Consider the following 15,174-nt stretch of genomic DNA (forward strand, 5'->3'; position numbering starts at 1 on the left):
CCGCTGCTGGAAGACTCGGCAGCGGATCTCGGAGTTTGGAAGCCAGTTATGCTCAGAGCTTGGCAGTGGCTGCAGTGTGGCGCCGCTGGAGCTCTGGCCCTGAAGGGAGAGCTGGGCCAGGGCATGGTGATGCTGGGAGACACGCGAGCTGGGGCGGAACAGGCGGATGTGCAACCTCCCTTTCCAGCCGGGCAGACCACCACGTGGCTTAGCGCCTTTGGGATATTAGTGGGTCGGTGAGTGGCGTTATGCCCGGCTGGAAAGGAGGATTGCCAGGCGGCTGCTCATGAGAGCAGCCACCCAGCAACCCCTCACTCCAGCTGGGTTCAGTGCCACTCGCCAACCTAGCAGTATCCCGAAGACAGCGCCTTTGCTCCCCTCCCCCCCCCAGCTCCTGCGGCTTGGCGCCTTCAGGATATCGGTAGGTTGGTGAGTGGTGCTCTGCCTGGCTGGAGGGGGGGGGGGTTGTCCAGGGGGCTTATTTTCAGGGGGTCGTATATTTTTGCCCAGCCGAAAAATATGGCAAGGCCTTAGTTTCAGGACAGGTCTTATTTTCAGGGAAACATGGTATTACCTGAAAGACAAGAATAGCTAACTTTATAGGAAAACCTTATATATAGTTATGGAGTACCACATTTCAAATGAATCTGTTTAATTTTTTTTTCATCCAACTTAATTTTAAGAGACATAGAATTGTTTAAAGGATAATGTTATAGTATTACTCCTATATCATTGTACCATTTTATGTGAAATATAATGCAACCCCCAGTATTAATTCTTGTAGAAATTCAGACTTTTTCATGCACTGATTCCTTTAACTCAAAACCTTTTTGAATATTGAATAAATTTCTAGTTTTGAATAGGTAATAGCTGCATAGGAGCAATTGTGTTGTTAGGTTTTAGTTAAGATTGGATCTTATGTCTTGATACTTTCATTATTTTAATTGGGATTTTCACCATTGCAACAAAAAAAATGAATCAACCCCCTTTATTATAAGAGAATATCTGAATTAAGAATGAAAGTGTTCGGTAACTTTTATATCCCCAAACCTATTTCACAAAGGGATGATGAATTGTAATTGAAAACATTCACATTATATCCTTTTTTTTTCTTTTTGGGATCTGTGTATATGTCTAAACATTTGACGTTCTAGTACTTAAGTTGCTGAGCTTGCATTCCCATTTTTCTGTGTGCTGTGTTCCTGCAGTACCCCACGTATTGCGCACCCCCACCTTTGCCTCCTGTTTATTGCATGGAGACGGAGACCCCCACTGCAGAGGACATACAGCTACTGAAGAAAACGATGGAAACAGAGGCTGTACAGGTGACTTAATTATATAAACCCAATTGATCCAGAGCCTATCTGTAGCATGTAGTTCCTGGTAATTAGTTTCTCTTAAGCAAGCAAGCAAATTTTGACAGACCCTTACTTGGCTCAAAGGCAAGCTAGTCATAAACGATTGGCACATGGTTTCTCTGTGGAAAGGCAGAATGGGTGGAAAATAATCCTTAATTCTCAAATAGCTTAGGAAATGTGTGCAAGGATTCGTCGGCTACCACAACTTAAAATAGAGGGACAGTGGTTTTTAAAACAACATACTGGATGTATTTCTGACTACTGCAGATTTATAAACTAACCCACAGTTTCTGAGTTCCAAAAACAAAACACCAAGTCACAGAACCTTTCCAGTTCATTCCTCTTAATAGTTTGTTTGCTTTACATGGCTTTTTGGAAACAAATATACAATTATTCTAGTAACTGTGAAATGAGCTAACAGTCACTTGGATGCACTTAGGACTAAATAAATACCTATGGGTAGCTGGAACACTGACTACTTCGTAACTTAATTACATTTTGCATGAAAGGACAAAATCAACAGTTCAAGAGGAGGCATAAGGGAATCAATCCCATAGTATTTGGGATGGTTAAGTTACATTCTTAACATTGCAACAAAAGCATTTGTCCTTCCTTGTGGTGATTCTCCTTGAATTATGTAGGTCCATGACACAACTCCAGTATTCATACGCTTCATGTCATAATTAGACTTGGCTTTGGAATGGGCACAGTTGGGATATCCATTGTATTTTGTACAGCAGGAGAGTATAACTTTTTACTCCTTTGCTCCTACCTTCTGTACTTCCTCTGTTTCCTCTTAATTTTGCCTCTTGCTAGCATACTATTAGCTATTTTTTTTCCAATCTGAATTTGAAACACCAAATTTGAAAGCTCTTTGAAAGAGTTTGTATCATACCTTCTCTGTCAGGAAATAGTTTTTAAAAATTGGGTGCCCACAGATTAAGTATAGTATATTTTATTGTTTAGTCAATTGACCATATCAAAGCATGAACATCAACAACAGCAAGGTACAATAAATAAGACACAGTGAAATGCAATAAAATAGATTACAGTGGGATAAAAGAAACTATGCCCACAGGCTTCTGTTGTTGCATAAATCAAACCGAAGTAGAGTTGAAAAATAGCAATCTCTAATAATATGAGTCAGAGGCGGAGTTCCCTTTGTTTCTTATGAAACAAATGGTCCTATTTTGTAAAAGATAAAACAACCACACAATATATGGTTGTATTTCTTTAAGATACTTTGACTGGTATTGCTTCTTAGTTTCTATGTTGCTGATTTGTAAACTAGAGTGTTGTCTAGATTGTTGCTTTCATGTTGAATTTCATTATCATTGTAGTATGTGTATATTGATCTATAATCATTGACTCAGCTTACCCTACTGTATTTTTTGGCATATAATACACACCTTCCCCCCCCAAAAAAGGGTGAAAATCTGGGCGCATCTTATACACTGAATACAGCATTTTTGGCCTACCAAAACCCCGCCCCCCCTTGCAAAAATGGATGTGCAGAGGGTTTGGGAGGCTTGCAAAGTGCGCCTGGGGGCTAGGGAGAGTAAAATTGAGCAGAAAAACAGGCTGTTTTTGCTCATCCCCGCCCCCAGGAGCATTCTGCAAACCTCCCAAAGCCTCTGCATGACCTTTTTTTTTTTTGCAAAAAAGGCCCATTTGTGCAAAAAAGAGGGGGGCATTTTGCTCATTTCTCCCCCCCCCCCAGCCCTCAGGAGCACTCTACAAGCCTCCCAAAGCTCTGCATGCCCCCCTCCTTTTTTTCTTCTTCTTCAAAAACCGATATATGCAGAGGGTTTGAAGCCTGCAAAGTGCAGAATTTTTTTTAAATTTACCTCTTCAAAATCATGGTGCGTCTTATACTCCAGAAAATATGGTGCTTCAATTATTCGCTTGCTGCACACTTTGTTAATACTTAATTTCTGACTGTAGTAATTCTGTTGTTCTCTTGCTTGTGTGACATTGTGCCTGATTATTATTACTTGAAAGCTGATGCCTTAAAGGAAAATGAAACAGTTATGTATCTTAGTCAGGGATTTAATTGGTCACCTTCCAAAAATTGCTAGAGCGTAGTTTCCCATCATCTCTGATAACTGTTGCCAAGGTTGATAGGTTTTAAATCCAGCATCATATGAAAAATTACAGACTGCCCTGTCCTGCTTGCTTAGCAATTTCTACATTGATTTTTATTGTAAGAGTTCTAGAATTTAGTGGCATCATAGACGTAGTGGCATCTATCTGTGTCATCATTTGAAAACAGAGATTGGGTACAGTGAGCAATTAGGTATTATATGGACTTGGGAGATGGCCCTAATTAAACCCAATTTGGCCATGATTTAGTAATCTGTATATAATACCAGAGAGAAGAGAGCAAGTTAGCTCTTGGGAGAAATTTGCAAATTCTACAAACTACCTTTAATCTGTTATGTGTTTGTGTTTAGATGTTGAAAGATATAAAGAAGGAGAAGGTTTTGCTGCGTCGGAAATCAGAGCTTCCTCAGGATGTCTACACCATAAAGGCTTTGGAAGCACACAAGAGAGCAGAAGAATTTCTCACCTCAAGCCAGGAGGCACTCTGACGGGCTAGGGAGACCCTGGAGGGTACACAGAAATGCACTTTGTTCTAACGTATAGCTAGGGAATGAACATGGTGACCTGTGCCTGTCCTCCACTCCATTCTCATTCTTTCAGGTTCAGTTTGATTTTACATTGTACCTCATATCCCACCACACTTTCACTTACTCCTGCTTTAAATCTTTTTAAGGCTGTGTTTTGTGTGCACGTGTGATGGGAGCCTAGGAACCTGTGAGAATATCATTCCATTGAAAGGAACATCCCAATTCCCGAATTTGTACAAAAAATAATAATAATTCTAAAGTCCCAGGACCAGGGCATTGGGAATTTATCTGTTTATCAGTCATCCAGAGCCCTTGACTGATATTCTCATTCTCTTTCCACCTATCACACAACTGGGTGGTCTGCATAATGGAAATGTTATGTTATATTGACTAAACAAGTCGGTATAGGCAATTTTCTCTTCAGAAAACTCCCATAAGACTTAGAATAAATAACTAATCTGATGGAGATTGCAGCTGCGTTTGGTTGTTATGAGTAAGGGTGATATCGTACATCCCCCCTCCCTGAAATTGTGTTTGCATTAGCAGTCATGCATAATTCCAAATCCAGTGATTTAGATAATGCTTTCAATGAATTTTCACCTTCCAAATAGAGGCTTGCAGTTGATCTATGTGCCTGGCAGCTATTGTGCAGCTGCTGCATGAATGTGTTACTTGAGTCTTGCTTTCTGTCTATCTTCGTTAGTACTGGAGGGAGAGTAGCTGTTAAGCACATTCTCTACTAATAATGCCAACTTTCCTTTCAGCTTTTGGGTTTTAAGCGCCAGCAAATCTTAAATAGCTTTATGCATTTTGCATATTGAAAATCATAGGAAAAATTAAATAAAGAATGCAGGAAACTCCAATTTCCATTTATCAACTGAGCTAGTCTTTCCCAGTTAATTCCTCACCCTGTTGTTAAATTTATGCTCCCATTGTCTCTCAGCTAGCATGGTTTTATTTTCAGTGTTTATGTGGATTCCAGCTGTTCTAGCACCATTTGTCAGTTCAGGAAACCAAATATCAAGTAGCAGAAATTCACCTTAGGGAATATATAATTTGGGGTATACAGATTTCTTTGAAGTATGGGTAGCCAGAATATAATAGTTACATTTATTTAACAGCTTCTCATAGTTGAAAAGCTGCTGACTGAATTTGGATCATGGTAATCACAGAAGGGGAAGCCTACAGTATACTATGCTCTAGCTTTAGAAAAAATGTTTTTAGTGAGTCGTCTCCGCCCCCCCTCCACATTTAGGGTTTATCCATTTATTGCTCATTTAGGCAGGGGGGCTTATTGGGAAAAAGTGGAATATCAGAAAAGTAATAATGTTGGACTGTAAGACTTTTTTTCATGTTCTTATTTAAATCTCCATATGCTGTAATTTTGTCTTGTCTGCTTACTTATACCATTCTGTTCCATTGTACCTTTAATGACTTGACTGAAGTTGATTTGTAGCATATTTCATTTCAATATTCACCGAATTTACCTCTTCAGATATATCTTTTAACTCTTAAAAAACTGCAATTAAAGAGTGGACATTTGCCAATTTTCCATACTGATACTCAAGCCACAGGCTGGGTACCTATATCATGCTATTCTCTTTTAAACCATGAATTATTGAATAAATCACAGTGCCTGGGCTTACCCATCATTCAAGCCAAACAAATTTCAGTCTGATACATTCCTCTTTGGTATTTTTCTCTGTGGAATTCTTCATTTTTCCACCATTTTTGTCCCTTTACTAACAGTCCATCAGCATTCCGTGATCATTAAGCATGCTCAAGCTTCACTGGCCTATTTCTGGAGTTCTGAAAAGCTTTTTTCCTTCCCCCAGAACATTATTACTTTGGCAACCCATATTTTGCGCATGGTAGTATTTTAACTACACGAGGACAGGCACTTAGAATTGAGACTGACGTTAGAATATATGATGATGCTAACCTCCACTGTCTGCTGTCAAAACACTTTCAATATCTGTTGTTCAAGATGCTCTGTCTGGCTATAGTTCCTCATACTATGGATGTCTTTTAATCTTCTTGCAAGGTTCCAGTTGAAGCATATGTGGAAGGAAGTTAAACGGGAACTTATAATTGATTTGCAAGATGTTCCTTGGTTCAGTGACAGAATCAAACAAAATGAAGGTTCACTGAGTAGCTTGCACATTCAGCTACTGGTTTTTCAAAGTGTGGTTAGCTGTGGGAGGAACAAAAGAAAACTTGGAACTCCTTAACACCAATGTGGTTGTCTGCTTATATATTCCCCCTCAAGGTTGGGCTCTGTAAATGAGAAGGACCATAGGAAAGTATCCTTCATTATCCACATGTATGCTACACACCACTTCTATGCCTGTTACAGTTTTGCATAGGTGGAGCAGGGCTGTAATTGAGCATCATATGCTGTACACTTAGATGTAAATATAGGCTTTGTCTAATTTTTCTTTGGGATCAGGGAACTTGTGTTTGGGATCTAATATTAAATTTTAGTTTGCTCCCAATTCATTTGAGTGTCCTATATATCTAACTATCAGAAAAGCTGTATGTAAAGAGGTAAAAAAATAAAAATCACACTTCAAGCCAAATGAGCACCTCAGCTATACACAACTTCCAGTTATGCTCTACCTTAATCTAGCTCTACTTAAAACTCTTGCGTTTGTCCCTATTTCAGCTTTTATCTTTCCTTACTTTTACATGGATAGGGATGGAGCTGCCTCTTTCGTGTCTTATACAGCCCTTCCCAAGAGGGGCGGGGGGGAAGCAACTAAATGATGCATTCACTGCCTGGACACAAGTATTAAGCTGCTTTTCAATTCATTATGTACATATGGTGTACTTTATTTTCAGTAGAGTATTACATAGTATGACAGTGTTGGATTTTGTACAGATGTCCCTGTATGTACAGAACTAAATAAAATGGATCTCTTGAAAAGATGATACACTGGACTGCACCTCATGGCCACGTTTAGCTCTTTAGCCCATGTGTCACAATAGGTAGTGGGGAAGAGGAGAAAGAACAGACTAAACACATATCCAAAACGTTTTTTTCTTCTCAGGATTAAGAAAACAGCCTTACGGTCACCACCACTAAGCATTTATAACTAAGTACTATAGACAACTAGTGAATTATTTGCAGTTTTACCAGATGAATTGACAGGTTCAGTGCTGAAGAAAAGTGAGATAACTACCTAATCACTTTAGAACAAGATAGTTTAAAGTAGATTAACTCCAGTTTAGATGTTTTCTTTGTAGACAAGAAGCTCCCTGGGACTCTTCATTTCCATTCTGGCTTAAATCCATTCTGACTTTGTCTGTCTTGTAGTGTTCGTTGCACCATATCCTGCCACTGCTCATCCGATATCTCATTGGCCCATGCAGGAATGCTCAGTGTAGGGAGCTTGACTCCAGCCATGGTCCTTTTCACTAATTCCACATGTTCTAGAATTTAAAAAAAGGGCAAAGGATGAGAACTTTATATATATATATGAATGATTTGAACTTTCCTGAGGCTGGTAATTGGAGCTGCTGGCTACAAAGGGAGAGTCAGAGAGACAAAGAGGACTAGGTAGTGGCCCTTTAACTCCATTTCATTTGAACTTTCCTGAGGCTGGTGATTGGAGCTGCTGGCTACAAGCGGGGAGTTAGAGAGACAAAGAGGACTAGGTAGTAGCCTGCGTGCCCAATGGCACACGAATCATATATCTATAAACCAAAATAGCAATAATACATTCTGAATTAGTGCGCTTGATATTGTGATTTTATTTTATTTCAAAATGACCAGCTTAGTTCAATGTAATAGCTGTTTTGCACCTGTCTTTCGCAGTACTCTTTTCAAATTTGGATACTGTCCCCTTTGTAAACAAATTACTAGTCTACATAGACATATTACCTATCTAGAATCTCTAATCTCTGCTCTCCAAGCAGAAATTAGGTGCCCAGTTTGGCCATTCCACACTATGGAGATGCCATGCTATCAGCCCCCTCTACCGCAAAGATCCTGCAGGAGAAGAGCAGTCTGGACAACTGTGGGATCTGTCACGGTGAGAGCTGTGAACCATAAACACGCAGCTTTTGCTGTAACCCAGCATAACAGATGTAGCGCTCTTGCTGACTTTAATGGGACAGCTCAAGGTAGTTGTGATAATGACACAAATAAGCAAGAGATCGTGGTCCAAACTGAAGAACTTTCTTTGGAAAGGCGAAATGGGGACCCAGGTATCACACATCAGTAGCATAAGAAGATCAAGGTATGTAAAAAGAGAAGTCAGCTTCTGGTTGGTGATTCAACCGTGAGGGATGCAAATTTAGGAAAGGATATGGAGGTTTTAAAAGAGGTCAGGTGACTGCCAGGTGTTACTGCCAGCAGAGGCGTATTCTTAAAATAGTCAAGAATGCAAGTGAGGACTGTGATGTTGATGCTATTATACATCTTGGCACAAATGATCTGTCCCAAAAAGATGTATTTTATGTGAAGAATGATTTCCAGAGCTTGGGGTATGAACTTAGTAGTGTAGGTTATAGGCTTATCTTTTCAGAGGTTTTACCAGTATATAAGGAACAAAAAGGGAAGGGCCTGTGTAGCAGAGTTTAATGTGTGGCTAAAGGAGTGGTGTAAAAGGGAAGGCTTTGGTTTTATTAGTCATGATGTCTGCAGCTGGTCCAATGAAAAACTGTACAAAAGAGATGGTTTGCACCCATCCAAGAAAGGGACTGAGTTACATGGCATTAAATTCACAGATTTTCTGTATAAACATTTCAACTGAACAGCAGGGACAGAGAATCAATTGATACAGAACATTTCTGTCCCCAGAAATCTAAAACTCAGGGTTATCAGCGCATGTAATATAGATGTTTGTGTGGGTAAGTTTATCATTCCTGCTGTCAAGCAAAACTAAGCATTTAATAGTGCCATACCATGTGCATGAATCATACTCGTGGCAAGAAAATAGGGGCAATCAGGCATAACACAGGTTATGTAGACAGTAAACACAGGGTCAATCAAAATGGACTCAAATGTCTATACACCAATGCACAGAGTATGAGGAATAAACAGGGTGAATTAGAAATTCAAGTAAATGAGGGCAGATACAATATTGTTGCCATTACAGAAACTTGGTGGGATGAAACCCACAAATGGAACATACAGCTAGAAGCATTTAAATTATTTAAAAGAAATAGAAAAATAAAAGAGGAGGTGGAGTTGCACTATATATAAGAAATAACTGCATCTCTACAGAAATAGAGCACAACAATGATGAGAACTATCTTGAATGCATTTGGGTCAATATTAAAGGTTGGGGGGAAACGACATTGCCATAGGTCTATAATACAGGCCACCCAACCAAGCAGAGGAAGTAGATGAACTTTTTGCTAGTCAGCTAACTAAGGTATGTAGGAAGCACACCACAATAGTAATGGGGGATTTTAACTATCCTGACATCAACTGGGAAACAAACTCTGCACCAAGTGGAAGATCCAACATATTCCTAACGAACCTAGCAGACAACTTTGTTTCCCAAAAAGTAGAGAAGGGAACAAGGGGCTCAGCCATATTAGACTTAATTCTCACTAGCAGAGAGGAAAAGATAGGTGTTGAAGCCATTGGAACTCTGGGGGCAAGTGACCATGCAATATTGGAATTCAACATTATGCAAACACAAGTAGTAGAACAAAGTCAAACTAGACTCTTGGATTTTAAGAGAGCTAATTTCGATAAACTTAGAGCTTGGGAAGAATTCCATGGATGAGAATCCTCAAAAGGAAAACAACTCAAGAAGCTTGAGAAATTTTGAAAAATGAGATTACAAAAGCTCAGTCTAGCACAATACCAATGAAGAAGAAAAATAACAGCTCCCAAAAGAAACCAGCATGGCTGCATAAAGAATTCTCTGACAAATTGAAAGACAAAAAAGTTTAAGTATAAAAAGTGGAAAGAGGGGGAACATAACTAAGGCAGAATATCAGCAAATAGCCGGAGTCTGTAAAGATGAAGTAAGGAAAGCTAAGACTCACAATGAAAAAGGCTTGCCACAAAAATAGGGAAAAAAAAGCATTTTCCAACATGTTAAAAACAAGAAAAAGGTTAAGGAAGCAATTGGTCCATTGCTGGGAGAAAATGGCAAGAAGGTGACAAGCAACAGGGGGAAAGCAGAACTATTTTAACTCTTTTTGCATCTGTCTTTACACAAAGGGATAAAACAGTCCAACCTATCAAAAATAAGATTAGGAACAGAAATTGAAATAGGGAAAAATGGTAAGTGAGCACCTGTCTATCCTAGACAAGTTCAAATCACCAGGACCAGACAGATTATACCCCAGGGTTCTGAAGGAACTGGCAGACGAGATCTCAGAACCACTGAACTATATCTTTCAGAGATCCTGGAGTACCGGGGAACTATCAGAGGACTGGAAAAGAGCTGATGTGGTTCCCATCTTCAAAAAAGGGGGAAAAATAGATCCAGGAAACCTATTAGCCTGACCTCAATACCAGGAAAGATTCTGGAAAAGATAAGCAACGAACTTGTGAACACCTAGAAGTAAACAAAGTAATAGCCAAAAGCCAACATGGGTTGTTAAAAACAGATCATTCTAGACTAATCTTATTGCATTCTTTGACAAAGTGACAAAATTAGTGGACCAGAGGAATGCCATCAATATAGTTTACTTGGACTTCAGTAAGGCATTTGATAAGGTAGACCATAACCTACTACTAGATAAAGTAGAAAAATGTGGGTTGGACAGCATCACCACCAGATGGATTTGTAACTGGCTGACCAACCACACTCAACGTGTAGTCCTCAATGGAACTGCATCTACATGGACGGAAGTATGCAGTGGAGTACCCCAAGGCTCTGTTTTAGGTCCATTACTCTTCAACATCTTCATCAATGATTTGTATAAGGGAATAAATGGGGAACTCATCAAATTTGTAGATGACACCAAGCTGGCAGGAATAGCCAACACTCCAGAAGACAAGCTTAAGATACAGAAGGATCTTGACAAACTTGAACCTTGGGCACTATCTAATAAAATGAAATTCAATGGTGAAGAGTAAGGTTCTACATTTAGGCAAGAAAAACGAAATGCACAGGTATAGGTGGTATCTTCCTTAATAGTAGTAACTGTGAGAGGGATCTTGCAGTCCTAGTGGACAACCATTTAAATATGAGCCAGCAGTGTGCAGCAGCTGCCAAAAAAGCCAACACACGTCTAGGCTACATAGACAGAGGGACAGAATCAAGATCACATGAAGTGTTAATGTTAACCACTTTATAATGCCTTGGTAAGACCACACTTGGAATACTGCATTCAGTTTTGGTTGCAACGATGTAGAAAAGATGTGGAGACTAGAAAGTGTGCAGAGAAGAACAACAAAGTTGATTAGGGGACTGGAGACTAAAACATATGAAGAACATAAAACATATGCAGGAATTGGGTATGTCTAGTTTAATGAAAAGAAGGACTAGGGGAGATATGATAGCAGTGTTCCAATATCTCAGGGGTTGCCACAAAGAAGAGGGAGTCAAACTATTTTCCAGGGCACCTGAGGGTAGAACTAATCAAGGAGAGAAACAACTTAGAACTGAGGAGAAATTTCCTGACAGTTAGAACAATTAATCAGTGGAACAGCTTGCCTCCAGAAGTTGTGAATGCCCCAACACTGGAAGTCTTTAAGAAGATGTTGGATAGCCATTTGTCTGGAAAGGTATAGGGTTTCCTGCCTAGGCAGGGGGTTGGACTAGAAGACCTCCAAGGTCCCTTCCAACTCTGCTATTGTATTGTATTGTGTATATTCTGCCATTCAACATAAATAAACTAGTATGAAGGGCTAGTGATCATATAAAAGGAGATCAAAATTAACTGGGGGGGATTATATTATGAGCATCCAGAAAAATCATGCCAGAGCTTATTTCCAGTTTGGTCTATTTTCAGGGAAACACAGTATTTACATGCTGTTCTGATAAATAATGTTCATTCTGCTATTTAAAATAATCAGGCAATTGCCAAAGACTAATTTGAACAACTGGAGATGAAGTGGCATAATAGTAGGATACAAGACTATTTGCTCATGTTAAACCTCAATACAGTTGGATTAGGATGACAGACAAACCTATTCTATGCCTGACTAAAGGAAGGAAAAGGAATCCTGCTAATGGCTATGGTTTCCATTAGGCCATCATGCCTGTAGTTTTATTTCCAAATCAAACAAATAATAATATATGACAAACCACTACAAAAGTAGATGTGATAATATACACTGCATAGTGGCTTCACATATTTCAATAAGACATAGTTTATTTTTATTACTGGACTACAATTAACTATGTTAACATATAATCCTACAAAGCACATGGCAGAGTCCTTAGACCATCCTAAGCTAAAACCACACTATAGCTTAACGTGAAATGTATATCTACACAAACATACCAATACCAAGATTAAGAAAGAAGAAAGCAGGTTTGCACATGGACTAGTTCTAGATTGATAAAATCTAAATTTAATTCAGAGAATTGTAGAGACAAATGGAGTAATAATCTTGGCTAGAGAGGAAAAAATGCTAGGTGATCCTGAAGAAGTAAGGACTGCAGCTTTTTATATGTATAGTGATGAAATAGTATAGTGTGTCAGACTATCTGCATCAAATGTCTAAAATAAAGTTATAAATATCCTTATACAATATATCAGGACACAAAGTTGGAAGTTTTGATATATTACCTGGATCCATGGGAATTGAACTGTGGCTGCTTTGAGCTACCAGTCTCTCTTCATCCTCGTTATCACTTTCGATAGGTGGATCAGGCAGATGTAGTCTCATTGCCTGCATATGATACACAGGGCCATTAAAATTAATCAAAATGTAAAGATACATGCATTAATTTTCTTCTGGTAGCATTACTTCCCATATAGGGTGTTTGAAACAAAACTGCCACCTGAAGTCGCTGATTGATGTCAAGAGCTGGCTCTGTGCTAGTTGCTGATGATTCATGTGTTGTTGATCCCTGATCCAGTTCTTGGTTCAGTGGCTGATATACATAGCCATTATTAATATTCTCGTCCTCCTCGTCTTCTGGTTCTTCACTACTCCATTCGCCAACAGGATCAAGGATCGCATCAGATGGTTCTTGGAGCCCCAGCTGCTCATGCTCATTTGGACAGATCCTCTCTGGACCCATTCTCTGTGTAACTACTGTCTCTACGGCCATGCAATTGGATCTGTACAGGAAAAAGAAACTTGATCTCAGCACCTGGAATCACAAAAGTAATGAATGTAAAGAAACTTAGGAAAGAGTCTAGGGAACCAAGAAATATCAAATGTCCCAGCAGATTCCATTCTAAATTAGCACACACAATTATAATTATGCTTAAGTACTGCATGGTACAGTAGGTATTTAGCATTTTCAGAAACTTTGTTTCTGTCACTGGTGAAACTTTTACTTTGTTACCTATTTTACACCTGCAATACTATAGTAGTTAATCATTTATTTAATAAATCACAACAGGCAAGGTTCACATAATATGCCAGTGCAAAACCAAATAAACCACCACATATGATTGCAGCCTCTAATAAAATCAATAGTCCTGCCAAATCTGTGATACCATTCTAAGCGAACTCTTGATCAGAGTATCAGTCAAAAGTTAATTTATCATTAATAACATTAATAAATGATAAATTATGTAATGGTTATATAAAGTTATGTAACCATTACAGATAATTCATCTTAATGTTTCAAATTTTACTCTGGGAAAATAAGTGCACATGAATAGGGACAGAATAAAACCTGTCTTATTTACTATAATAATTGGAGTAGAATCTATGTCAAAACCTCTCAATATATTTTATTTTCCTATTCGACATTAGAAAATAGGTACAACTCATCCTATAGAAAAATGGTGAAAATCCCAGATAAAAGACAGATATGCATAATTTTTTAAAGAACCTCAGCAGTAGACAACAAAGCCCAAACAATTTTAAAATACATCTATATAAAATTTTGCATTAAATATCCTGCAAATTCAAAGCAATAAAATTCCTAGGTACCATGTAATTATAAAATAGGCTTCATTCAATATTTTAACGCACTATAAGACATAATTAACTTTTCAATATATTAATACTTCTCCCCTTATACATGTACCCAGCAATCTAGCCTACAAGGGTAGAATTAGACCAAAGTTTATTTCTGGCAGCCAATGGACATCAACAAGCACCATATAAAAATAATAATAACTACCCTGCCCACCCTCAGAATAAAGATGCTGGACCAACATTTTACCATTGACTGTCTCCTTTCCCACAACTCTTATTCCGTTTTAATACCATTCAAATTGATGGCAATTATTGCAGCTTATGGTGGTTTCTCTAGTTTAACTACAGTGTGTAGCCTTTTTTTTAATCTCTTCGAATTTAGCTTATCTAATTACTCCCAATTAATTGGGCAAAGAGAGGAAGCCACGAGTCGATTCTATGATACGTTGCTTTATACCTCTTGGCTAGCTCTTTTTATCTTAATTGAAGAGTCTAGTCTACCTTTCAGGGTTGCTCTAGATATTAAAACAAGGTCATTCATGAGATATTTCTGATGCTGAAAATTGCCTACTATATTCCCATATTACCCCTATGATAACCTCCATTTCCAACAGCGCCTGCTCATCCCATTTCACGCTGTAGGATCTGGCGACATAAGTACTCCCTTGCACCTGCTAGGAAGTGCTGTCAGCAATCACCATTACCACCGCTACAAAAATCTTCTATCCTCACCAAGACAAATTGCGCTCTCTTGCTATAAGACCGAACTAAGAAATCTTCCACGGCCTCAATCCCCGGAAGCAAAGCACATCCGGCCATTGAGAAAATCGTCATAGCTAAGCGCGGCTGGAGGATTCGTAACTATGACGACGCGAGCCAACGCCGTACTCTGAGGAGACTTGACAACGTCGTTCACCATGTCTAGCTGCGCCCTTCTCACGATTAAGTCCTTTCCCCCCTTTTCTGTAGCCTGCAAAAATGCTCTGATAAGTGCTTTACATGTTATCAGTTCTGCAGAAAAGAAAAGGCAGGGAAAACATCCCCGTGAACGGGGCGCAGCTAATCTGTATTAGAAATCCATGGCAAACTATTTCTCGAGATCACACTGAAAAAGTCAACTATTAGCTTTCCTTTTCCCTGATGAAAAACGTAAGCCTTGTGCTGC

At 38.9% G+C, this 15,174-nt stretch overlaps 2 protein-coding genes across 7 annotated transcripts in view; one reads left to right on the plus strand and one right to left on the minus strand.

The window, feature by feature from the left end:
• The window catches only part of PPP2R5D (protein phosphatase 2 regulatory subunit B'delta), a 52,012-nt gene extending 45,093 nt beyond the window's left edge, over window positions 1-6,919 (plus strand). For 3 of the 4 annotated variants that reach the window (XM_014052365.2, XM_087717637.1, XM_014052366.2), the window contains 2 exons: window positions 1,209-1,325; window positions 3,812-6,919. In XM_014052365.2, coding sequence (XP_013907840.2) covers window positions 1,209-1,325; window positions 3,812-3,949 — 255 coding nt within the window. In that variant the 3' untranslated portion in view covers window positions 3,950-6,919. The remainder of the gene's footprint in view (window positions 1-1,208; window positions 1,326-3,811) is intronic. The other variant, XM_014052367.2, reaches the window with a different exon arrangement.
• On the minus strand, window positions 6,789-14,855 carry MEA1 (male-enhanced antigen 1). Of its 3 annotated transcripts, none has more exons than XM_087717643.1 (4): window positions 14,742-14,855; window positions 12,913-13,195; window positions 12,698-12,800; window positions 6,789-7,420 (listed from the first exon to the last, which is right to left on the minus strand). In XM_087717643.1, exons 2-4 carry the CDS (start codon window positions 13,183-13,185, stop codon window positions 7,257-7,259), a joined length of 540 nt encoding a protein of 179 aa, XP_087573769.1. In that variant the 5' UTR covers window positions 13,186-13,195; window positions 14,742-14,855; the 3' UTR covers window positions 6,789-7,256. The 3 variants fall into 3 exon arrangements, with proteins under 3 accessions (XP_087573769.1, XP_013907843.2, XP_087573770.1); XM_014052368.2 differs by having other exon boundaries at window positions 12,913-13,227; window positions 14,742-14,833; XM_087717644.1 differs by lacking the exon at window positions 14,742-14,855 and adding an exon at window positions 14,681-14,702.
• Between the last annotated feature and the right edge of the window lie 319 nt (window positions 14,856-15,174).

This window comes from Thamnophis sirtalis, unplaced genomic scaffold (assembly GCF_051295495.1).
Source record: "Thamnophis sirtalis isolate CommonGarterSnake01/CBP01778 unplaced genomic scaffold, rThaSir2_p1.2 scaffold_6, whole genome shotgun sequence".
Lineage (NCBI taxonomy): Eukaryota > Metazoa > Chordata > Lepidosauria > Squamata > Natricidae > Thamnophis > Thamnophis sirtalis.